The following is a 17,022-nucleotide window of genomic DNA, read 5'->3' as shown; positions in this document are numbered from 1 at the left end:
GCATTCCTGGAAGCTCCACGTTGCCTGGTGATCCAGGACTGTGAAAATATGAAAGATGTAGTGCAGGCAGTTTGAGAGCCGAGACTAGCAATTAATCCTGCAGTTAGAGAAAGAACAAAGTAAAATTATTATTTCTGTAATTATTCTTTATGAAAGTAAGAAAATAGTTATCAAGTGCTATATTAGTTTATTCTACAGGGCTTTTCCCTGATACTTTTAAATTATTCTTTGTGATAATATTGCCCTTAATTTTATCTGAAGGGTTTAAAGTGCGTTGTGAAATGAGTTGTGTGCAGATGAGTCTTACTGCTGCTGTATCTTGTTTCTCTGACAAGTGCTTATGTTGGGTATCCAGCTAGTAAGTCAGCAGCGAAATCTATGGATATGGGAGAAGCCCAGTCCTCACCTAAAATCTATATTACTGAATTTTAACTGCTGGCATAGAGATTTGCTTTAAAATACCCTAAAGAACATAAAATGCTTTCTTTAGTTGTAAAAGCTTGATGTGATGGGCAGGCTTCTTTTCAATCCTAGAGGCATATTTCACTTAATTTTTCCTTGGGATTAATTTACCTGTCTGCATATTTAAATGACAAACCGTACAATCTTTTCTGAAGACGGCAGTTGCACCGAGGCCTGATTATTTCATATGCGTGACTGCTGCTGTTGGATTTGTGCCATTTATTACAGTAGGTGATTGTCTCAGCTGTTTCTTTCGTATAGTATTTTTAAAAGGCTTTGTCAAAGTGCCGTCTGTCTCGACAGGTGAAAATGCATAGCTTATTGAAGCAGATGGCAAATCAGATTAGTATTGCCCAGAACCATTGTTTGCTTGCTTGGATGTTTAGAAGGTAATGTCCACTGGATTTGTTGTCTTTGCTTGGAAACCAGAAGTACAAAGTCAAGAGTTATTTTTTTTTTAAGAGCCTCTTTTTTAGTGTTTTGAATGTGTAAGTTGAGCAAAATTACCTCTTTCAATGTTGTAATTTTTTATTCTGTCAAACAGCTGAAATGAACATTATTCATAATCGTGAGAACCAACTTCCATTGCTGTAAAACAGGTTGTTAATAGCCAGAGATCTGCAAACTTCCTTGGATCTGTGGGCCCTGTTGTACTTTGTGTTCCTGATTTTCCTTATTTTGACTTATTTTCTATAGTTATGAACTGTAAAATGATGAAACAACTGCTTGCTTCTGTTTGGGTATCGCTGTAAGTCAACATTGCAATCTATACTCGCCCAGAACTTTGTTCACCTGCTGAAGGCTTGCAAGTGGAGATGTTTTTGGAAATCCTCTCAGGCCCGTTAAAAGATGATGCTCCTTGGGGTGGGAAGAACATACTGGAAGTTGTGTTTAGTAAATCTGTATGCTTGCCACCTTCCAAGAGTTAGTTCAGTCTGCCCTTACCTAAGCATCAGTCGTTCTGAAGGACAGTTGTATGCATCTCGTCCTTTTAAATAGTTGGGATAACCTCCCTGTGAGTGGAGAAGCGTAATTTTGTGACTTCAGGTGCCTTGTGTTGGTGTTTGCATCTAATGTCCTGTCTGTTGGTATTGAGAACTGTTTATTACTGGGTTTATACATTTTTATTAACTTGTGCCTGTCATCATCTTACAGGTAGATGTGTTTCCAGGGTTTATTTTTATATGTGTGTATACAAACATGCATATATAAAAAAAATGCAGTATAACATAACTGAATCTGAAGCTTTGAAATACTTTTTGTGTTTACGTCTCTGATTAAGTAATAAAACTGCCTAATGAGCTTTCTCTAATGTAAGAAGCAGTTAGTGTCTCTGCTGCAAACTGGCAAGCCTAATTTTTGTGCTCTGAAAACCTTGGAGAACATCCTAGTTCACTTAAGGTCTCTGAATGCGTTCAACTTTCCTGTCATCTCCAGTTCATGAACGTGAAAATACTACAATTTCATCAGTTAAATGGACAAAGATCTGGTAATGCTGTTGATGATTGTTCCAGGGTAGGGTTTTTTTAATAGGACTGTTCTAGCAATGTTTTGTTCCACAGAATTTTTATAAGTGGAACTTATTTCCAGCTAGGCTCCTGATACCGTTTTGTTGTTAATAAATTAAAAAAAAAAATCAAACCTTTTTAAGAATGGTGCATTCTTGTGCACCATTCTTGCTTTTCAGACTGTTTTCTGATGGTTTTTGCAGTTTATTCTTATTATGCCCTGCCCACATAATACGCTTGTCTATTAGAGACTGTCTATTTATGAAAGGCACATTCTCAGTTGAATTTTGTATCTTTGAGAATCAGCAATTACAGAAATCTTTAATGCATCACTTTTCTGCCTGCCTTGGGGACATTATCAGATGCTGTGAGACTTGGAAGTGCTTACATAATTTTGTGTACATAACTGCGGTGATTTACTTCTCTGTGCCAGTGGTAATAAATACCACACTGACTGAAAATTATTTTATTTGATTAAACTGATGTACTTGCTACTGATGTGAATCTTTGGAGAGTGGCTTTGTTTGGGGAGCAGAAAGAAATGTTCCAGTTCCCGTGTTTTCAGTGTTTGCTGCCCCAGTTGAGTCCCTCTCAACTTAAAATCGGGCAAAATATTTTTAGTGCTGTGTGCTGTCTCCATATTTCAAGCCCTGAACTAGACTGAAATAGCAACCTTCATGTTTTCACTCCTCTTCACAGACGTTCTGTTAGCATCTCCCCCCGCCACCGAGCAGTTTGCACACATGTGTGCGTGCTGCACAACGTGCTCCTTCGCCGTGCCTCCAGCTGGGGCTGTGGGGGATCTCCAGAATTTCTGTGGGTAGAAGAGAAGTTCCAAATCGGGCAGCTCCGGCTGAGTCAGAGGCAGAACTGTGCTGCGTCGGAGGCTGTTGATACCTTCCCTTCCTGAGGTGGCAAAACACTTGGAAGAAGGAGGATGGAAGATGACGATGGTCATGCCCTTTCAGTGTCTTTTAATCCTCTTAGTTTGGCAGCAATAAATTCTGCTTTAATATGGGAAGCAACATCCAGTACAACATAAAACTACTTTCTGTCAGATTGATTTCCTTCTTAAACTGCAAACTCACATTTTTTTCCAGTTATTCTACAAGAGTTTATGTAAATCTGTGGGGTAAGCAGAGCAGTTGTAGGGATGCATCATTATTTCTGCAATATGGGAAGTGGGGATGCGGTCACCTATTCTATGGCAGTGTTAGATTTGAGATATTGATTGCTGTAACAAGAGATGTTTTTCTGGGATTTCATAATTGGCTGTAAAACAGTGATTAAAAACCTGTCTATACCAAGTTGAGTACTGAAAAAGAGAAATTGCTCAAGTCTTCTGAGGATGTTGTTTGTCATCTTAACCTTGCACATCGGGTTTTTAAATGAAATGTTCTCTCTGTGGTGCAGTATTTTAGGCTGTTTCCCAGCGATGCTACATAGAAAATCGAGTAATGTGTGGCAGCGAGGGAGAAGGGGCACGTGTTTCCAAGGCCTTTCTCTTACAGGTCCTGTGTACTCTGTTTCCCATAAGCCTCACTTAATTCTCATCCAACTGATATTGCTATAGAAAGAACTTGCCTCGTTCACTGCCATGAAACAGTGTTTGGTAAACGAGCTCTGAAGCAGCGTTTCGAGATGTTACTACCTGGAACGAAGCCTCAGCTTTTATTTTTAATTCCTTTTTTTGAGGGGTGGGCAGGAATGATTGGGATTAAAGAGTAAAAAAAATTAGGTGCTTCCTTCTCTAATACTCCTTTCCAGACTGTCGTGGGTACCTGGTACACGTTGGGCTCAGTTAACATTAATTAGCCACAAATCATGGAGCCCATTCCACTTCTGTCTTCTTGGTACTTTACGTGTTCTCCTGAGCATTTGCTCTTGCATACAGTTAGGAAATGCTGCTCTAGAGGACACTACGTGCATCTTCTCCAAAGACTCTCATTGTATCTACCAAACCTATGTAGTAGCAAAAAAAGTGCTACTTTTTGCATTCTGAGGGCAAATTTGTTAAGATTTGTATTATGCCAATCATTGATTTAATCATCTAAAATAATACTTGGTGCTTGTTACTTTTTTAACTTCATTTTTTTTCTTTTGGCTTTCAGCTCAGATCGACTGATAGAAGAAACAATAAGGTAGGAATGAACTTAGTAATTTTCATTATTTTCTGTACAATCATTGTTTACATTGAATTGTGTCCAAACATATCAGTCATTTTATTTATACAATAACTGTATTGTTTGCAACTCATAAGCAGTATTACAATGAATTCGTGGTGGGGTTTGGTTATTTTTTCTATTCAATATTAACATAATGGTGTTGCTTAAATATTTTATTCATCGTAATTTAGAAAATTTGGGTTCCTGTTCAAAGGTGAATAGCCCCTGCAAAACCAAAGGGAATGATCAAGCAGAGTGAATCTCAGGTTGAGCTGTTGAGGGCTATTCCAGTAGTCAAGCTGTTACTTCTCATAGTGACACTCTTCTACAACATTATTTTCTGTAATCCTTCAATGTATTCAGCACCTTAGTATGCAGCTGATAGAGGTAAGGACTTTTACAAGGGCTTGAGAGGTTTTTGCTGTTGTATATTTGTCTTTTGGGTTTTTTATGTGATTTGAATACTTGAGTGTTACCTTCTCTAACTGATCTAGAAATTTTAGAACCGTAGCATCATGAATTACTTCTAGCATCTCTGCCCTTCCCAGTCTTCCATTGAACTCTGGGATTTTGCAAACCAAAAATTCAGAGTGCTCAACTTAATGGTTTTAAATTTTAGATTATTGCTTTAAAAAAAAAAAAAAGGAAGCAAGCAAGCAAGATATGCTTTCAGATAATGCATGTACTGGCATAAGTGATCAAGAAGGGTAATTAGAGGTGCAGCAAGCCTTTATGTCCATTAAGAGCTGGCTAGCTTAAGTACACATGGTGGGCTCAGTATAATTAACATGGTGGAAGAATGTGTTAAACACATTAATGTGCAGTGATGAACCAGAAGTCATCGGTACAATAATGTCTGAAAATGTGGGTATAATCTCACCACAGCCTCATAAAGATATTTGCCAAACTTAGCACAGTTATTGTGAATATTTGTTTTACTTTGGGTTCTAGTCCTCTCCTGATTAAAGATCCTCTCCTTTATTGCCATGCTTGTAGCACTACTTTTCCATCTCATTTCTCAGCATTTGTTGAATCTCTTATTTGCTGCCGCTCCAGTAACTAGAGCATTAAACAGCATATGGTGATTTATTAAGCTTAGATTTATTAAGCTTAATATCCTGCAAAATGACTCTTATTTTATCATTAGAGCTCTTCGCCTAGCCTTGAGAGTATGTGTATGTGTGATAAGTGAACCTCTGTGTCAGTGTACCTGTGGAAGGGACCATAGCTGTGGCGAACTGGAGCTCAGAACAAGGCAGCTACCTGAATATTCCCTACCGCCCGGCTTGGGTCAGAGCTCCTTGGTGCTGTTTACTGAAAGCATTCCTCCTGATAATGAATGAACTTTGATTTCTAAGAGGCTGGATTGCAGCAGTCCTTGTTGCACCATTTATTCCCTGTGGTAAATGAACTTCTGGTTGTAGCTGTTGCCAAAAATGTTCTACGTTTCTTTTTGTGGAAAAAGGATTTGATTTGGTAACAACATTGAGCAGGAAATATAATTTCATTTATATCATCTTAATTCAATTCAGACACTGTTGAAACCAGGGTGAATTTTTTTTTTGTTTTATTCTTGTTATTCCGACTAATTGCAAGTGTTCAGGTTTGATATTAATTGGTGGTAAACCCTGCTGCATTTTAAGTGAATTTACCAGATAGAAATTTACCCAGTTTCTGATTATCAATTCATTTATCTATTGTAAACCAAGTAAAAGAGGGAATTGTGCAGGGGAAGCTGTTTGTTTGCAGATTCCTTGAGTGAAGTGAGATGTAATTAGCTTATTCTGGCTGCTAATACTCCTCTGTCTTCAAGGTTTACACCTGCTGTAGTTCATTACTCATTATTTGGGTGTAATTCAGGAAGACAAGAAGTTCCAGAATCACAGAATGGTTAAGGGTTGGAAGGGACCTCTGGAGATCATCCAGCCCCACCCCCTGCCCAAGCAGGGTCACCCAGAGCACGTTGCACAGGGTCGTGTCCAGGCGGGTTTGAATATCTCCAGAGAAGGAGACTCACCCCGCTCCCTGGGCAGCCCGTGCCAGGGCTCTGGCACCCTCAAAGTAACTTTATGTTTTTAAGGTTTGTTATTAAGCAGTGATTCTAAATGCTGGAAAGCATTTTTCCTGTGTGTGCAGAGGCCTTTGTTGACAAGCTGCATACCAGTGACCCCACTGCCGGGGCCTCTACCGTGAGCACTGATTGTGAAGCCTCTCGCTCTGACTTTCTGTAGAGAAAAGAAGCGAGGACGTGTGGAGCCTGACTCTTCCCGTGTGCGGTTCCTCCACGGGAGCAAACATACCCGCAAGAGAATATATGGGCACCTAAGCTGAAACGATTCAGTAACTAAAGCGATGAGTAGGGCTGTCGTTCCAGATGTTTTGTTAGTACTAAACTTTTAATCAATTTTTTAAATGAATGACGTGATATGGGTTCTTACTGCAGCATATTTCCTTCCAGAAACGAGTGGGATGTGATACTTGGTACTGCAGTTCCTTTGGAACAGTGTTCACTTCTCTTGGCCAGATTTAAATATGAGCAGAGATTTTGCTTAATATGTTTGGTGTTCTCGGGTTTTCATTTTCAAAGATTATCACTTCTTCAAAATAGCGAACGATTTATTTATTGTTTTCCAACAACTTGTATTTTTAGGTTGGCTCAGTTTGAATTTTTTCATAGTTTTGTATGTACAGTGTGACAAGTTCTTAGGATTTTATTGTAAGACTGTTTCTGAGGCCTGATTCAGGCTGATTTGTTAGTGTTTGTGTATTCACAGACTGGACTACTCCACCTCTTCTCTGAAGCCAGACCAAAATCATAGATTTCATTAAAAAAAAATCATCTCCTTATATATTTGGGGTATTTCTTTAGGTAATCATTAGGATTTAATAAAAGGGAAAAATTCACTTGCATTGAATCTTGACTTTACAGAACGGAAAGGCATGAATTAGGTTTTGAATCTGAGCTCTTTTCAAAAGAGCCCTTGCCAGAGTGGCTAGGCAAAATCACCTGCATTTCTGGGGAAATGTTCCTTTTGTTTTCATCTTAGGCTTCGTCAGAAGACACAATAATCTTTAAAGTAGTTTGAAAGATTGTGTGTGTGCATGTATGCGTATATATACACATACTTATGTGTATATTTATAGGTGTTAATATATATGTATGTATACACAAAGAGTGAGTGATATAATGAGAATTTTTGCAAATTTAAAACTAGGGCTTGCATTTCTGTGCAGTCACAGGTCCATTCCCTTAATCATAGACATTGTTATGAATTTAAATGAGCAGGTATGATTCTTGGAGTACAAAATAAAGCAGAAGTTCCAGTAATACATGAATTATTTGATTTTTAAAAACATGTCTTGTTCCTTTAGAGCTTTATTTTAGTTCTTCATCAATGTAGATTTAACTGAGCTGTCTCAATGGATGAAGCCAGGAGTTGACTTTTTGGTACGTTTCACTTGATAATACGCTGCGTGTATATGGCTGCTATGTGGGGTGAAAACACCCGACAGCTTAAACATTTGTCTAGGTAAAAACACCTTCCTTCCAAGTCAAGCAGCATTAAAAGTGTCTCTCTGTATTTTAGACTAGTTTGACTGTGATAATGGCTGGAAGTGTTTATTAGTCTGTACTTTTGCATGCCAGTGAAAACTGCCGACTGTGTACAAACGTCAGTTGTTTTCAAGAGAAAAGTGGTTGCTTGCATACCCACAGCACTCCTGAACATTCAAGGACAAACTTGAAATGTAAGTGAAATTTTGAGGAGATAATGGCTGCAAGCACAGGAATTTGAGATACTCCTGCTGATTTGTGGAAGAGATGGGTGGGCTCTTTGTGGCTGTGGCCTCAGACTTACCTAGAAGAGATTCCTCCAGCAGTGCAGCAATCTTTAATGTTGTACTTCAGCAGTGCTTTAATATTAAATATAGAGAGCAGAATACCATCTGGTTTTAGAAACTTGGTTTACACCCAACTCTAGTAGTTCAAGCCAGTGCAGCACCAAGAATAGTTCATGCTCGTTTCCAAACAAAACCTTAAATCAGGGTCATCTTGATTCCAGTAAGAAACATTTAATCTTCGATCGTGAATGTTGTGTAGAAGTTTCGAAACGTAAGAAAAAGGTGTTGTTGATCTGGGGAGGTAACGGTGTCGAGTTACTAAATGGTGCCAATATTGTGAATGGGAAGAATATGATTAATTTTTTAAAAAATGCGTTTGTCAGTGGCAACAGTGTGTCAATGAGCATATGTTCGGGATGGGAATGAAACCAAAATTCTCTAATGAAGGATATGAGGAAGCTGCCGTACTGAAGACTGTACAAGACCAATGAGTGGACTGGACCCCAAGAGCTGTGTGTTTTCTGGTAGTGCTTATTTAATAGTCTCATTTACAGATATAAAGGCTTAGATAAACCAGCTCATGCTTTGAGTGATCAAATTATACACGAAGAACAGTGCTTTTTACTTGAATTTTGCCTTGTAAATGGTAGCTAGAATCTAGTTAAACTCTTGTTCATGGATATCACAATTACATTTCATTACTGGACCATATCATATTAAAAATGGTAATCACTACAATTTTGTTTTCTTCAGAGCTCTTCAGTAAAACCTAACCCATTGAGCTCAATTTTTCAAAATACCAGGTAAAAGAAACGAAGGTTCCAATTTTGTAATCTGTAAACTTAAACAGTTTTTTTTATATGAAATGGACAGTTTCACTCCTCTGGTGTTAAAGCAGGAATCTTGTGTTCCATGATAGTCTGTAATAATTATTTCCAAAGGCATTTTGGCGATGTCTCAGGAACATTTTATATCCTGGCAATCATCTTGTATTTTCACTTCTGTAAATTAATGGATGCTTTAATGGGTCATTGGATGCATCTTATGAAAACATGTGGCTTAATTCAGGAGTGCTTTGAGAAATGCTCTATTAAAACTTCATCTGAACAAGTATCAAGTCAGCGTGGAGGTGTAAGATAGGAAGCTGTAGGTTACTGAGCAAGCACTCCTGTGTACAGCTTAGGAAATCTTTTACTTTTTCCAGCTTGGTTCCCAGTAATTCAAAATTTCCCGAGTGCTCGTCTCAATAGCAAATGTAATGTTTTTGCAAGCTTGTGGCTTTTTACTTTAGGAGGCTGAAATACCTGTATTACCTTATTACCTTACTTGTAAGTGTATATAATCTGTCAAATGCCAGATATTCTCATGTATGATACGATTTGATGTATTATCTCCTGTTCTCTATTGGGTAAAAGAAGCATTTTGCATTTTCCTGCCTGTTTGTTCTCCTCTGGAATTACGGCTTTAGTTCCCTTCTCTCATATTTATATCTGTTGTATTGTGGTTTTCCACTTAACTTTTATTCTTCCAGAACCCTTTCCCTCCATATTTAAGGCTCACAAACTTGTCCAAGAATTTGTTTTAATCGTTGTTATTCATGTAGATATAGTCAACAGCAATATAGGTGTCATTTTCTGAGTTATTATCCAGCCGTGTTGTATTTATGTCCTACTTTGTTTACTTTTGAAATGCATGCCAGCCAAGGAGAGCAGTATTTGTCATACTGTTCCTTCTTAAGCACCATATCTCCAGAGTCTAAACTTTTATATACTGTTTCTCTAGATGTAAATGAGTCTGTGCAGTTTGTCTTGACAAAGCTATTGCATTCAAAATAGCTACATGAAATACTACCTGGGGCTACAAGCAGTAGCAAACCCTTTCATTTCCCATCCTATAACTCTTTGTTTTACAAGCTGAAGAGAAACTTAAGGTAGAGGAAAATTTTTGTCAGTTGAGTAGTTAAAATCTTCATTTAAATGTCTTATTCTTAAGAACAGAGTTGCTTTTTTTCCAACTTCCAGAATGTATTAAATTTGAAATGGGAAATTTTGTTTTATATTCACCTGTATTGTGTCCTTATATTTGGATAAAGTACATACAGCTGGACCATGTACTAGTATGAAAACTTACATATCCATGGATAATATTCTTAATTAGGACCAAAGCTCAAAAATTTATTGTATCTGTGCTGTGATGGAAGCATCATGTGACATGATTTCATTATACACCAGGTCCCTCAACTCCAGCTTATGGAAAACAGGTGGGACTTGCAGGGAAGAGATGTTAATGCAGGAGAATCCAAGCTTTGCCCACTTACCTGGAGTCAAAGGACAGCGTTAGTCCTGAGTCGAAGTAGATCTCAACGCTTTGTTGTGTTTAAATGTCTTCAAAGACCTGGTGACTGCATGTCCCAGCCTGATTGTCCAGTAACTTTCTGTGTAAAGCTCTGTGAGCTGTGTCAGGTCTCAAACAGCACTTCCATCTCCTGTCAACTGGCATGTTCACTTTGCAAATTGATTTTTAATTGTGAGTCAGCTCTTATTTGCTTAATACTTCTGTAGCCATCATATCCTGATGGCAGACAAGAAATTTCCTGTGCTCTCTAGAGTGAAAGTAAGTGTGGGGCTTCTGTGACTGAACAAACTTCTAAATGTAAAGCGTCTGCCAGAAGAGTACCTTTAGGTTTGCTTGTAATGTAGTACCGTTTGGGTTGGGGCTGGGGGAGAAGTGCCAAAACCCTGACTGTTTCAAGAAATCGCAGTGTTTTCAATTGTTAATGGCTTATATAAAAAGAGAAATCATTTAAGTGTAAAGGATAGAGATTAATGGAAAAAATGTGGTTTCATTCATATCGCTTCACCTCATTCATTGTTCTCTAAAGCAGCGTCGCCTGCTTGCTTTCCTCTTGGTTTAGCTGTAGATTATTCTTAGCACCAACAACTTGATCCACTCTGGTTTTTTTCTTTCTCCAGCATTGCCATGGCAACTAAAGAAAATATGACTTCGCAGCGAGGGATGTTGAAGTCAATACAAAGCAAGATGAATACCTTGGCTAGTATCCTTTCCTAAAAATCTGTGTTGCCAGTGCATAAGAAGAGGTATAGTCCAGTTTTTCACTCTGTCATTCGGGGATCAGAACGCTTTGCGATGACGATGGCTGTATAACCTGTAGTGGTATTGTCATTAGTGACAAACAGACCGTTTTTTAAGCAGTCTCACTTAATAATCTGACTGAAACATCTTAATGATGAATGTGGTGAAGTTGTTTTTACTCAAATTTGAATACTGCATATAAATCAACGTAGATTAATTTTCAGGTAAAGACCTGCAACAGCATTTTATGGCCTTCCCTGCTATATGTTTTTGTAAAAGTATGATTTCATTTTACTTGATTTTTGCTTTCAAGACTGTCTAGAGCTGAAGCTTGGCATACACTGCTGCTTGTTACGGTCTACAGCTAAGAGTATTCATGACCTAAGTATCTTCTTGTCTGTCACAGTCTTGTAGATGTTAAGATTTTGGTTTGTTGGTTTCTCCTCATACTCTGTGCTCATGGCTACAGACTGTGCCGGACTGTCAAGTCATGCATGTTTGTCATTTTCCCACTTATTCCTTCCTTTCTATCATAAGGGCCCAAAGAACAACATTAGCATCATTTGATTAGACAGATTACATCCTGAAGAGATGTGTCTTGGTAAGCCATAAATCTCATTACAGTTCTTAGCAACTGGCAAGAACAAACAAAAATTCAATAAGCTTTGGCCTTAAAAGATTCTTGGTTCCAAAGACATGAAGCTCTGAAACTTATTATCTTGTTGGCAATTGTATTTTGTACATTAAAAGATAGATTTACCTCTTTATGTTTTTACAGTAGGAGGAGTTCTTCCTTATGTGCTGTACTCGAGCAGTGCGTAGTAATGCAACGTGTGTGATTTTCTCAGTCAAATGCCTTTGGTTGTTCCCTTCACCAGTAACAGAATTCCATTAAATAAACTCCAGAGGTGTTTTATATAACTGCCCCATTTATTTTTTTTTCATTCTCATTTAAACACAATTATTAAAAGTAACTAAGCCTCACATACTGGAGATTAAAGTATGTCAAACACTGGTAATTTAGGTGATCAGGTAATGAATTCTGTGTAAATGTGAACTCCAAGCTGTTCTGTTCTCTCTTTTCTCTGTCTGTTATTAATGGAGTACAGTTGTAATCCTGCGAACTATCCATCAGGTGTTTGTACTGCATCTGCTTTCTCCAGCTTGGGAGTAGTTCTGCATTTCTTGCAGTATTGGCATTTCCACATACAGACTTTGGGGCTTGTTAGTGAAGATACTGTTTGCTGATATGACCTTGACTCAGACTCCTTAAAGATCGGTTTCCAGCAGTGAACAGCCTGATTCAAAGGATCAACCTTCGGAAACGACGAGATTCCTTCATCTTGGGTGGCATTATTGGCATCTGTACCATCTTACTGCTGCTGTATGCTTTTCATTGATGGGTGTTCCCCTGTGGACTCTGCTAAACTCATCACCACCATCCCTCCCCCCAGTCAAGGAAAAGTGAGTGGGGGAAGCAACAGACTTCACACAGCCTGGTCGTCATGGCTGGGAGTATCAGCATGATGTCTAGAGCTTATGATGGTAGACTGCGACACTGGTTTTGGGTTGAAGCTGCAGTGTTTCTCTTTCCTTGCAATACATCTTCCTTTGGTTAAATTTTGTGTGATTTGTTTGTCTTTTAATTCCCTTTCTCACTGCGAGGCAAGTAAATATGGGACGCTTACCAGAACCGAGTTTCTGTGCTCAGCAGTGCTGGGGAGGTCTGTTGTTGGCTGGTAAGTGAAAAAAGAGTGTTATGCTTGCCTTGGGTGGAAACTCTGCAGGGAGCCAGTTTCCCCCGTAGGCCAAGCACAGTACTGAACAGTTTTGCCCTGTGAGAAGAAAATTGCAGCTTTAAGCCGTCAGGTTGCTTTACTACTAAATACACGTTCTGTAATTCTTTTTAATTCATGGTTGAGATACTAGTTATTTCTGCATAATTTGTGCTGTGAAAACTGTGCTTCACAAATTCCTCAAAGTAAAAAAAAAAAAAATTGTTCGCTTTTGCACAGAATATGAATAAACTACCCTCTGAGGAAGATTTGTAAGGTTTCTCGTGGCTTTAACGGGACTGACAAGTCCCCCTTTGTAAAAAGGGAGCACAGTGTCCTAGCAGCTGTTTACTATAGTGTTCAGTCATCTGAAAAGTGACCAAACATGAGTACACCTAAAAGTAGTCTTTTGGGTGTAAATACTTTGATTTTGGCTGGCATCATAAAGGTCTTTATACAGACACGATAAGCAGTTTGAAAAGTCTATATTGTAATTTAGATAAAGTTATTCTAATAGCGTTCATATTTTTACACTGTAAGTAGGATATAATCTAAACTGTCAATTGGAAAGGTAAATTATGATGGTTGTACCTGAGGCAAATGTATCTGCGTGCAAAATCTTTGGACATAACTCCTCATAGTAAAGAGTTGAATGTATGAATAGTGAAACAAGTGTTACTTACTGTTATGGGGGCAGGGGGGGGAATTTTTTTGTCCAGACATGCAACGTGAATCCTGATGTGTTTCGTCTCTAAACAAAGCTGATGTCAGGAATGGCTTTGATATTGCAGGTTCACAAATTAGGGATTTTTCTGCTCTTTCAACAGCTCTTTTCCATCTGTCATGTCATAACCCAATAAATTCAAACGGAGGCACTGAAATACCTTTCTGAGAACTTGCTTAACTCTTTTCACAATCAATTCACAGTGCTCCTAACAGATTTCGTGTATGCCGTTACCCACAGGTGTCGGATAGTCTCCAGGTTCTCCTCTGGAACAGAGTCTAGCGGGATGGACGCAATTTTTTACTGCTTTTTATAGTGTCTGTGAAGTACCTGTTGAGGGAGTAGAGCCTTGTGCCTGTGTAGTGTGCAGAACCACACTGTTGCACCTAAAATGTTTGTATGGATTTGAAGGTTTATTTGCAGACTAATAGCTTTGTGCTAAAAAGCCAACAAAGGCTTCTGATCAGTCATCTTGTCATCGGGATTAGAAAACATTTGGAGTTAATCTGTGTAAAACTGTGGGGCTTGTATTTTAAATAAAGGGTGATTACTTGGTTGATTTGGGAATGTTCCTGGTTTGAAATGAAGTGTTCATTAAAGGGGTTTTTGAAAAGCCTTGATGGATAAAGGAGGTTTATTAATGAATCTGTGTGGTGGGAGATCAAACCTCTTCTCCCCGATGCTTTCTCTTTGATTCCTCCACCACCCTAAGGGACCTTGATCAGCAGTTGTTCTTCTGCTTAGGATTTGCAGGATTTGGTTGCTATATAGTTGGCACTATAAGATCTGCAGTACCGTAAATAAATTCATTTATTTAATCTTATAACAAGTCTTTTTACTGGACCTAATTGATTATTTGGTGCATATATTTAATCTTATTGTGTGAAAAAGCTGCTATGGAAAATATGTAGATTATAATAAGTATGTAAACATAATTGATTTTTCATGTTATGAAAATGTTATGGAGGAACTGATATATTTTAGTATAAAATAATGGAAATATGCTGAATTATCTCTGATAAAGCTTTACTGGAAATGGTTTCAGTGTTGGCAACCCCTCCATGGTTTTTATTTGTGTTGGTTTTGAGTTGGAGTTTTGTGTTGAAAAACACATTTAATTAACGTTGTAGTTTCCCCTTCATCATGTAGCCCTCTGGCAATGTGAGCAGGCATTCTGCTTCGCTCTCTGAAGTGCTGTGCTTGGTTATAGCTGAGGGGAAAGACTTGCTAATTCTCCTGAACATCTCCAATAGCATGGACCTATAGTTAGGGCAAGGGACTGTAAACGAAAGCAGTGGATTGTAGTATTGAATCTCAAACCCCAAAGTATAGGTTTGTATGTCTCCTGTTGCTAAATATGTTCTCTTACGTGTTTTGTTCTGTGTGGTTCCTCTTGCTCTAAGGAAAAAAATGTGGTTAAAGAATTCTCGTTTCTGCAATTCCTGGCAAAGTTGCAGTTTCGTAACTCAACCGAATGAATTGTGCTAAGCAAATTATTGCTCAGCCCTTGACATGAATTGAGAAAATCCATAATATTTCTACAGGGCACATTTCCCCCCCACACACTCTTTAAATACCTACTTTGTTCTTGCTAGTACACGAGCACCTCTGTTAGACCTGTCCAACAGCCCCTAGCTCGGCGGTAGAACCTAAGGGATCCCATTGATAACTTTTGATGCCACGCTTCACATAGACACGAATATTTTTATCCTTGCTGTTTAGACTTTTTTTTTTTTTACATGTTTATGTGATCTCCAAGCGCTGGTTGCTAGAGCAGAGGAATGGCATTCGGGCAACGCCCAGTGCTGCGTGTTCAGTCAATAGCGTTGGTGTGGCCACGGCCCCGACCGCAGCCGTAACTTGTCCCCAGCCCTTCACGGGAGCGTGCCTGAGCGAGGGTGGAGGCAGGGCCTTGCTGTCCCGTGTGTCTCTGGGACCAAGCAGTGTGGTGCTTCTGGTAATATGAGAGTTTACCCTTCCTGGGAAGGCACAACACTTTTTGTTAACCAATATTGGTTTCAGGAGCTTTTGGATATCAAAGTGTGGTATAAATTCCTGCTGGATTTATTGCACTGAGTAATCAATGAGAAATTTTCATTTGTAGTTTTAGAAGTCCTTTCTTTTGGACAGTCTGGAGATTACTGTGAGAAGAAAGAGTCAGTTCCTCACTGGATGTTGACAACAAAAGAACAGAAGTAGATTTTTTTAGGTGACGTGAAAGTTTCAGATAAATTCATTGACAGGCTGCATCCTCTGAGGAGGTATGTTCCTGAAGCTCCCCCAAAACTGCTCCAGGGGAAGAAGAGTCTGCTCCACCACTTCTGATTGTGTAACTCCTTTAGTCGGGACTATTTTAACTCTCTAAACCTAGCAGCTTCTTTCCCAAGATCACTTGGTGCATAACCTTTTCCTGGTTTTACTTTTTTTTTTCCCCAAAGCTTTCATTTGAAACTGGAAGGAGAGGTCACAGCTGTATCACTTCTGAAGGAGGAAATAATTCTGAAACTCCTTCTACCAGTATCGGATTATGAAATCCTTCAGAGCAGTGGTTCTCTTGAGCAACGTGCAGTACAGGAGGCCACAGGGAAAGGCATACTGAGCCAAACCTGCGCCATACTCTAGGTGACACCTACAAGTCCTCTCAAGTGCCCTGTATCTCTCCTGTCCACTGGATATTTGAAACCAGCTGGTGCTTTCAGTTCTGCATCATAGCGGTTGTTGGTCTGTCTGCTCCTGAGGGAGGAAAGCAGTTTAAATAAACACTCAAGACAAAAAATAAAACCCTTTCTCACAAAATAACCCAGTCCAGAGCCTTGGAAATGAGTTCCTGATTGCACTTTCTGATTTTTTGCTTTTCATACAGCTTCTTGAAACTTATTTTATTGTAACTGTAATTATTTTTGTTCTCACCTACTGTGCATTCTCTGTATGTATTAAAAAAAAAGCTTTGATATGTAATTTAATAATAAATTAGAATTCTAAGCAAAGCGCTTGGTTCTTTCCCCATGACAGTCTTTCCCAACCTAAACTTCAGGGAGGACGCAGAAAAGATTCATCTCTCCGGTTTGGGATTGTCACTGAACATACCAATTAGTGTGTTGTCCATTTTTGTACCAAATATCAGATGTGATGGAGCGTTTCCTGACCCAAAGTGCTCGGCTTGGCGGGATGTGTTCCTCCTGCCTGCGTGTGCAGACCTGGACTCCACTTCTCCCCTTCTGTTTCGGGCATCTGCATTGGAAGGGGCTGAATATAGTCATGACTTTTTTCCTGCTGGTCTTTGACAGGTGGAACAAGGATGGTTTTCTTTAGAGGTAAGCTTTAAGAAGTGTTCTATATATCCATAGTATAAAACGTTTAATTCCCAAATGCACACCAAAACTGATGTTGATTTGAAGAGCCTCTCAGCATAAGGTGCCTCCCCCGCTACTTAATACACCTCTCAGTAGTTTGGT

At 38.9% G+C, this 17,022-nt stretch overlaps 1 protein-coding gene across 2 annotated transcripts in view; it reads left to right on the top strand.

The window, feature by feature from the left end:
- The window catches only part of GOSR1 (golgi SNAP receptor complex member 1), a 29,014-nt gene extending 14,876 nt beyond the window's left edge, over window positions 1–14,138 (top strand). For both annotated transcript variants that reach the window (XM_068415503.1, XM_068415502.1), the window contains exons 7-9: window positions 4,082–4,111; window positions 10,948–11,030; window positions 12,344–14,138. In XM_068415503.1, the coding sequence (XP_068271604.1) occupies window positions 4,082–4,111; window positions 10,948–11,030; window positions 12,344–12,468 (238 nt within the window). In that variant the 3' untranslated portion in view covers window positions 12,469–14,138. The remainder of the gene's footprint in view (window positions 1–4,081; window positions 4,112–10,947; window positions 11,031–12,343) is intronic.
- The last annotated feature ends 2,884 nt before the right edge of the window (window positions 14,139–17,022 follow it).

The sequence above is a fragment of the Nyctibius grandis genome, chromosome 18, assembly GCF_013368605.1.
Source record: "Nyctibius grandis isolate bNycGra1 chromosome 18, bNycGra1.pri, whole genome shotgun sequence".
In the NCBI taxonomy this organism is placed as follows: domain Eukaryota; kingdom Metazoa; phylum Chordata; class Aves; order Nyctibiiformes; family Nyctibiidae; genus Nyctibius; species Nyctibius grandis.
Note: the sequence above shows the minus strand (reverse complement) of the source record. Positions and strands in the feature narration are given on the sequence as shown.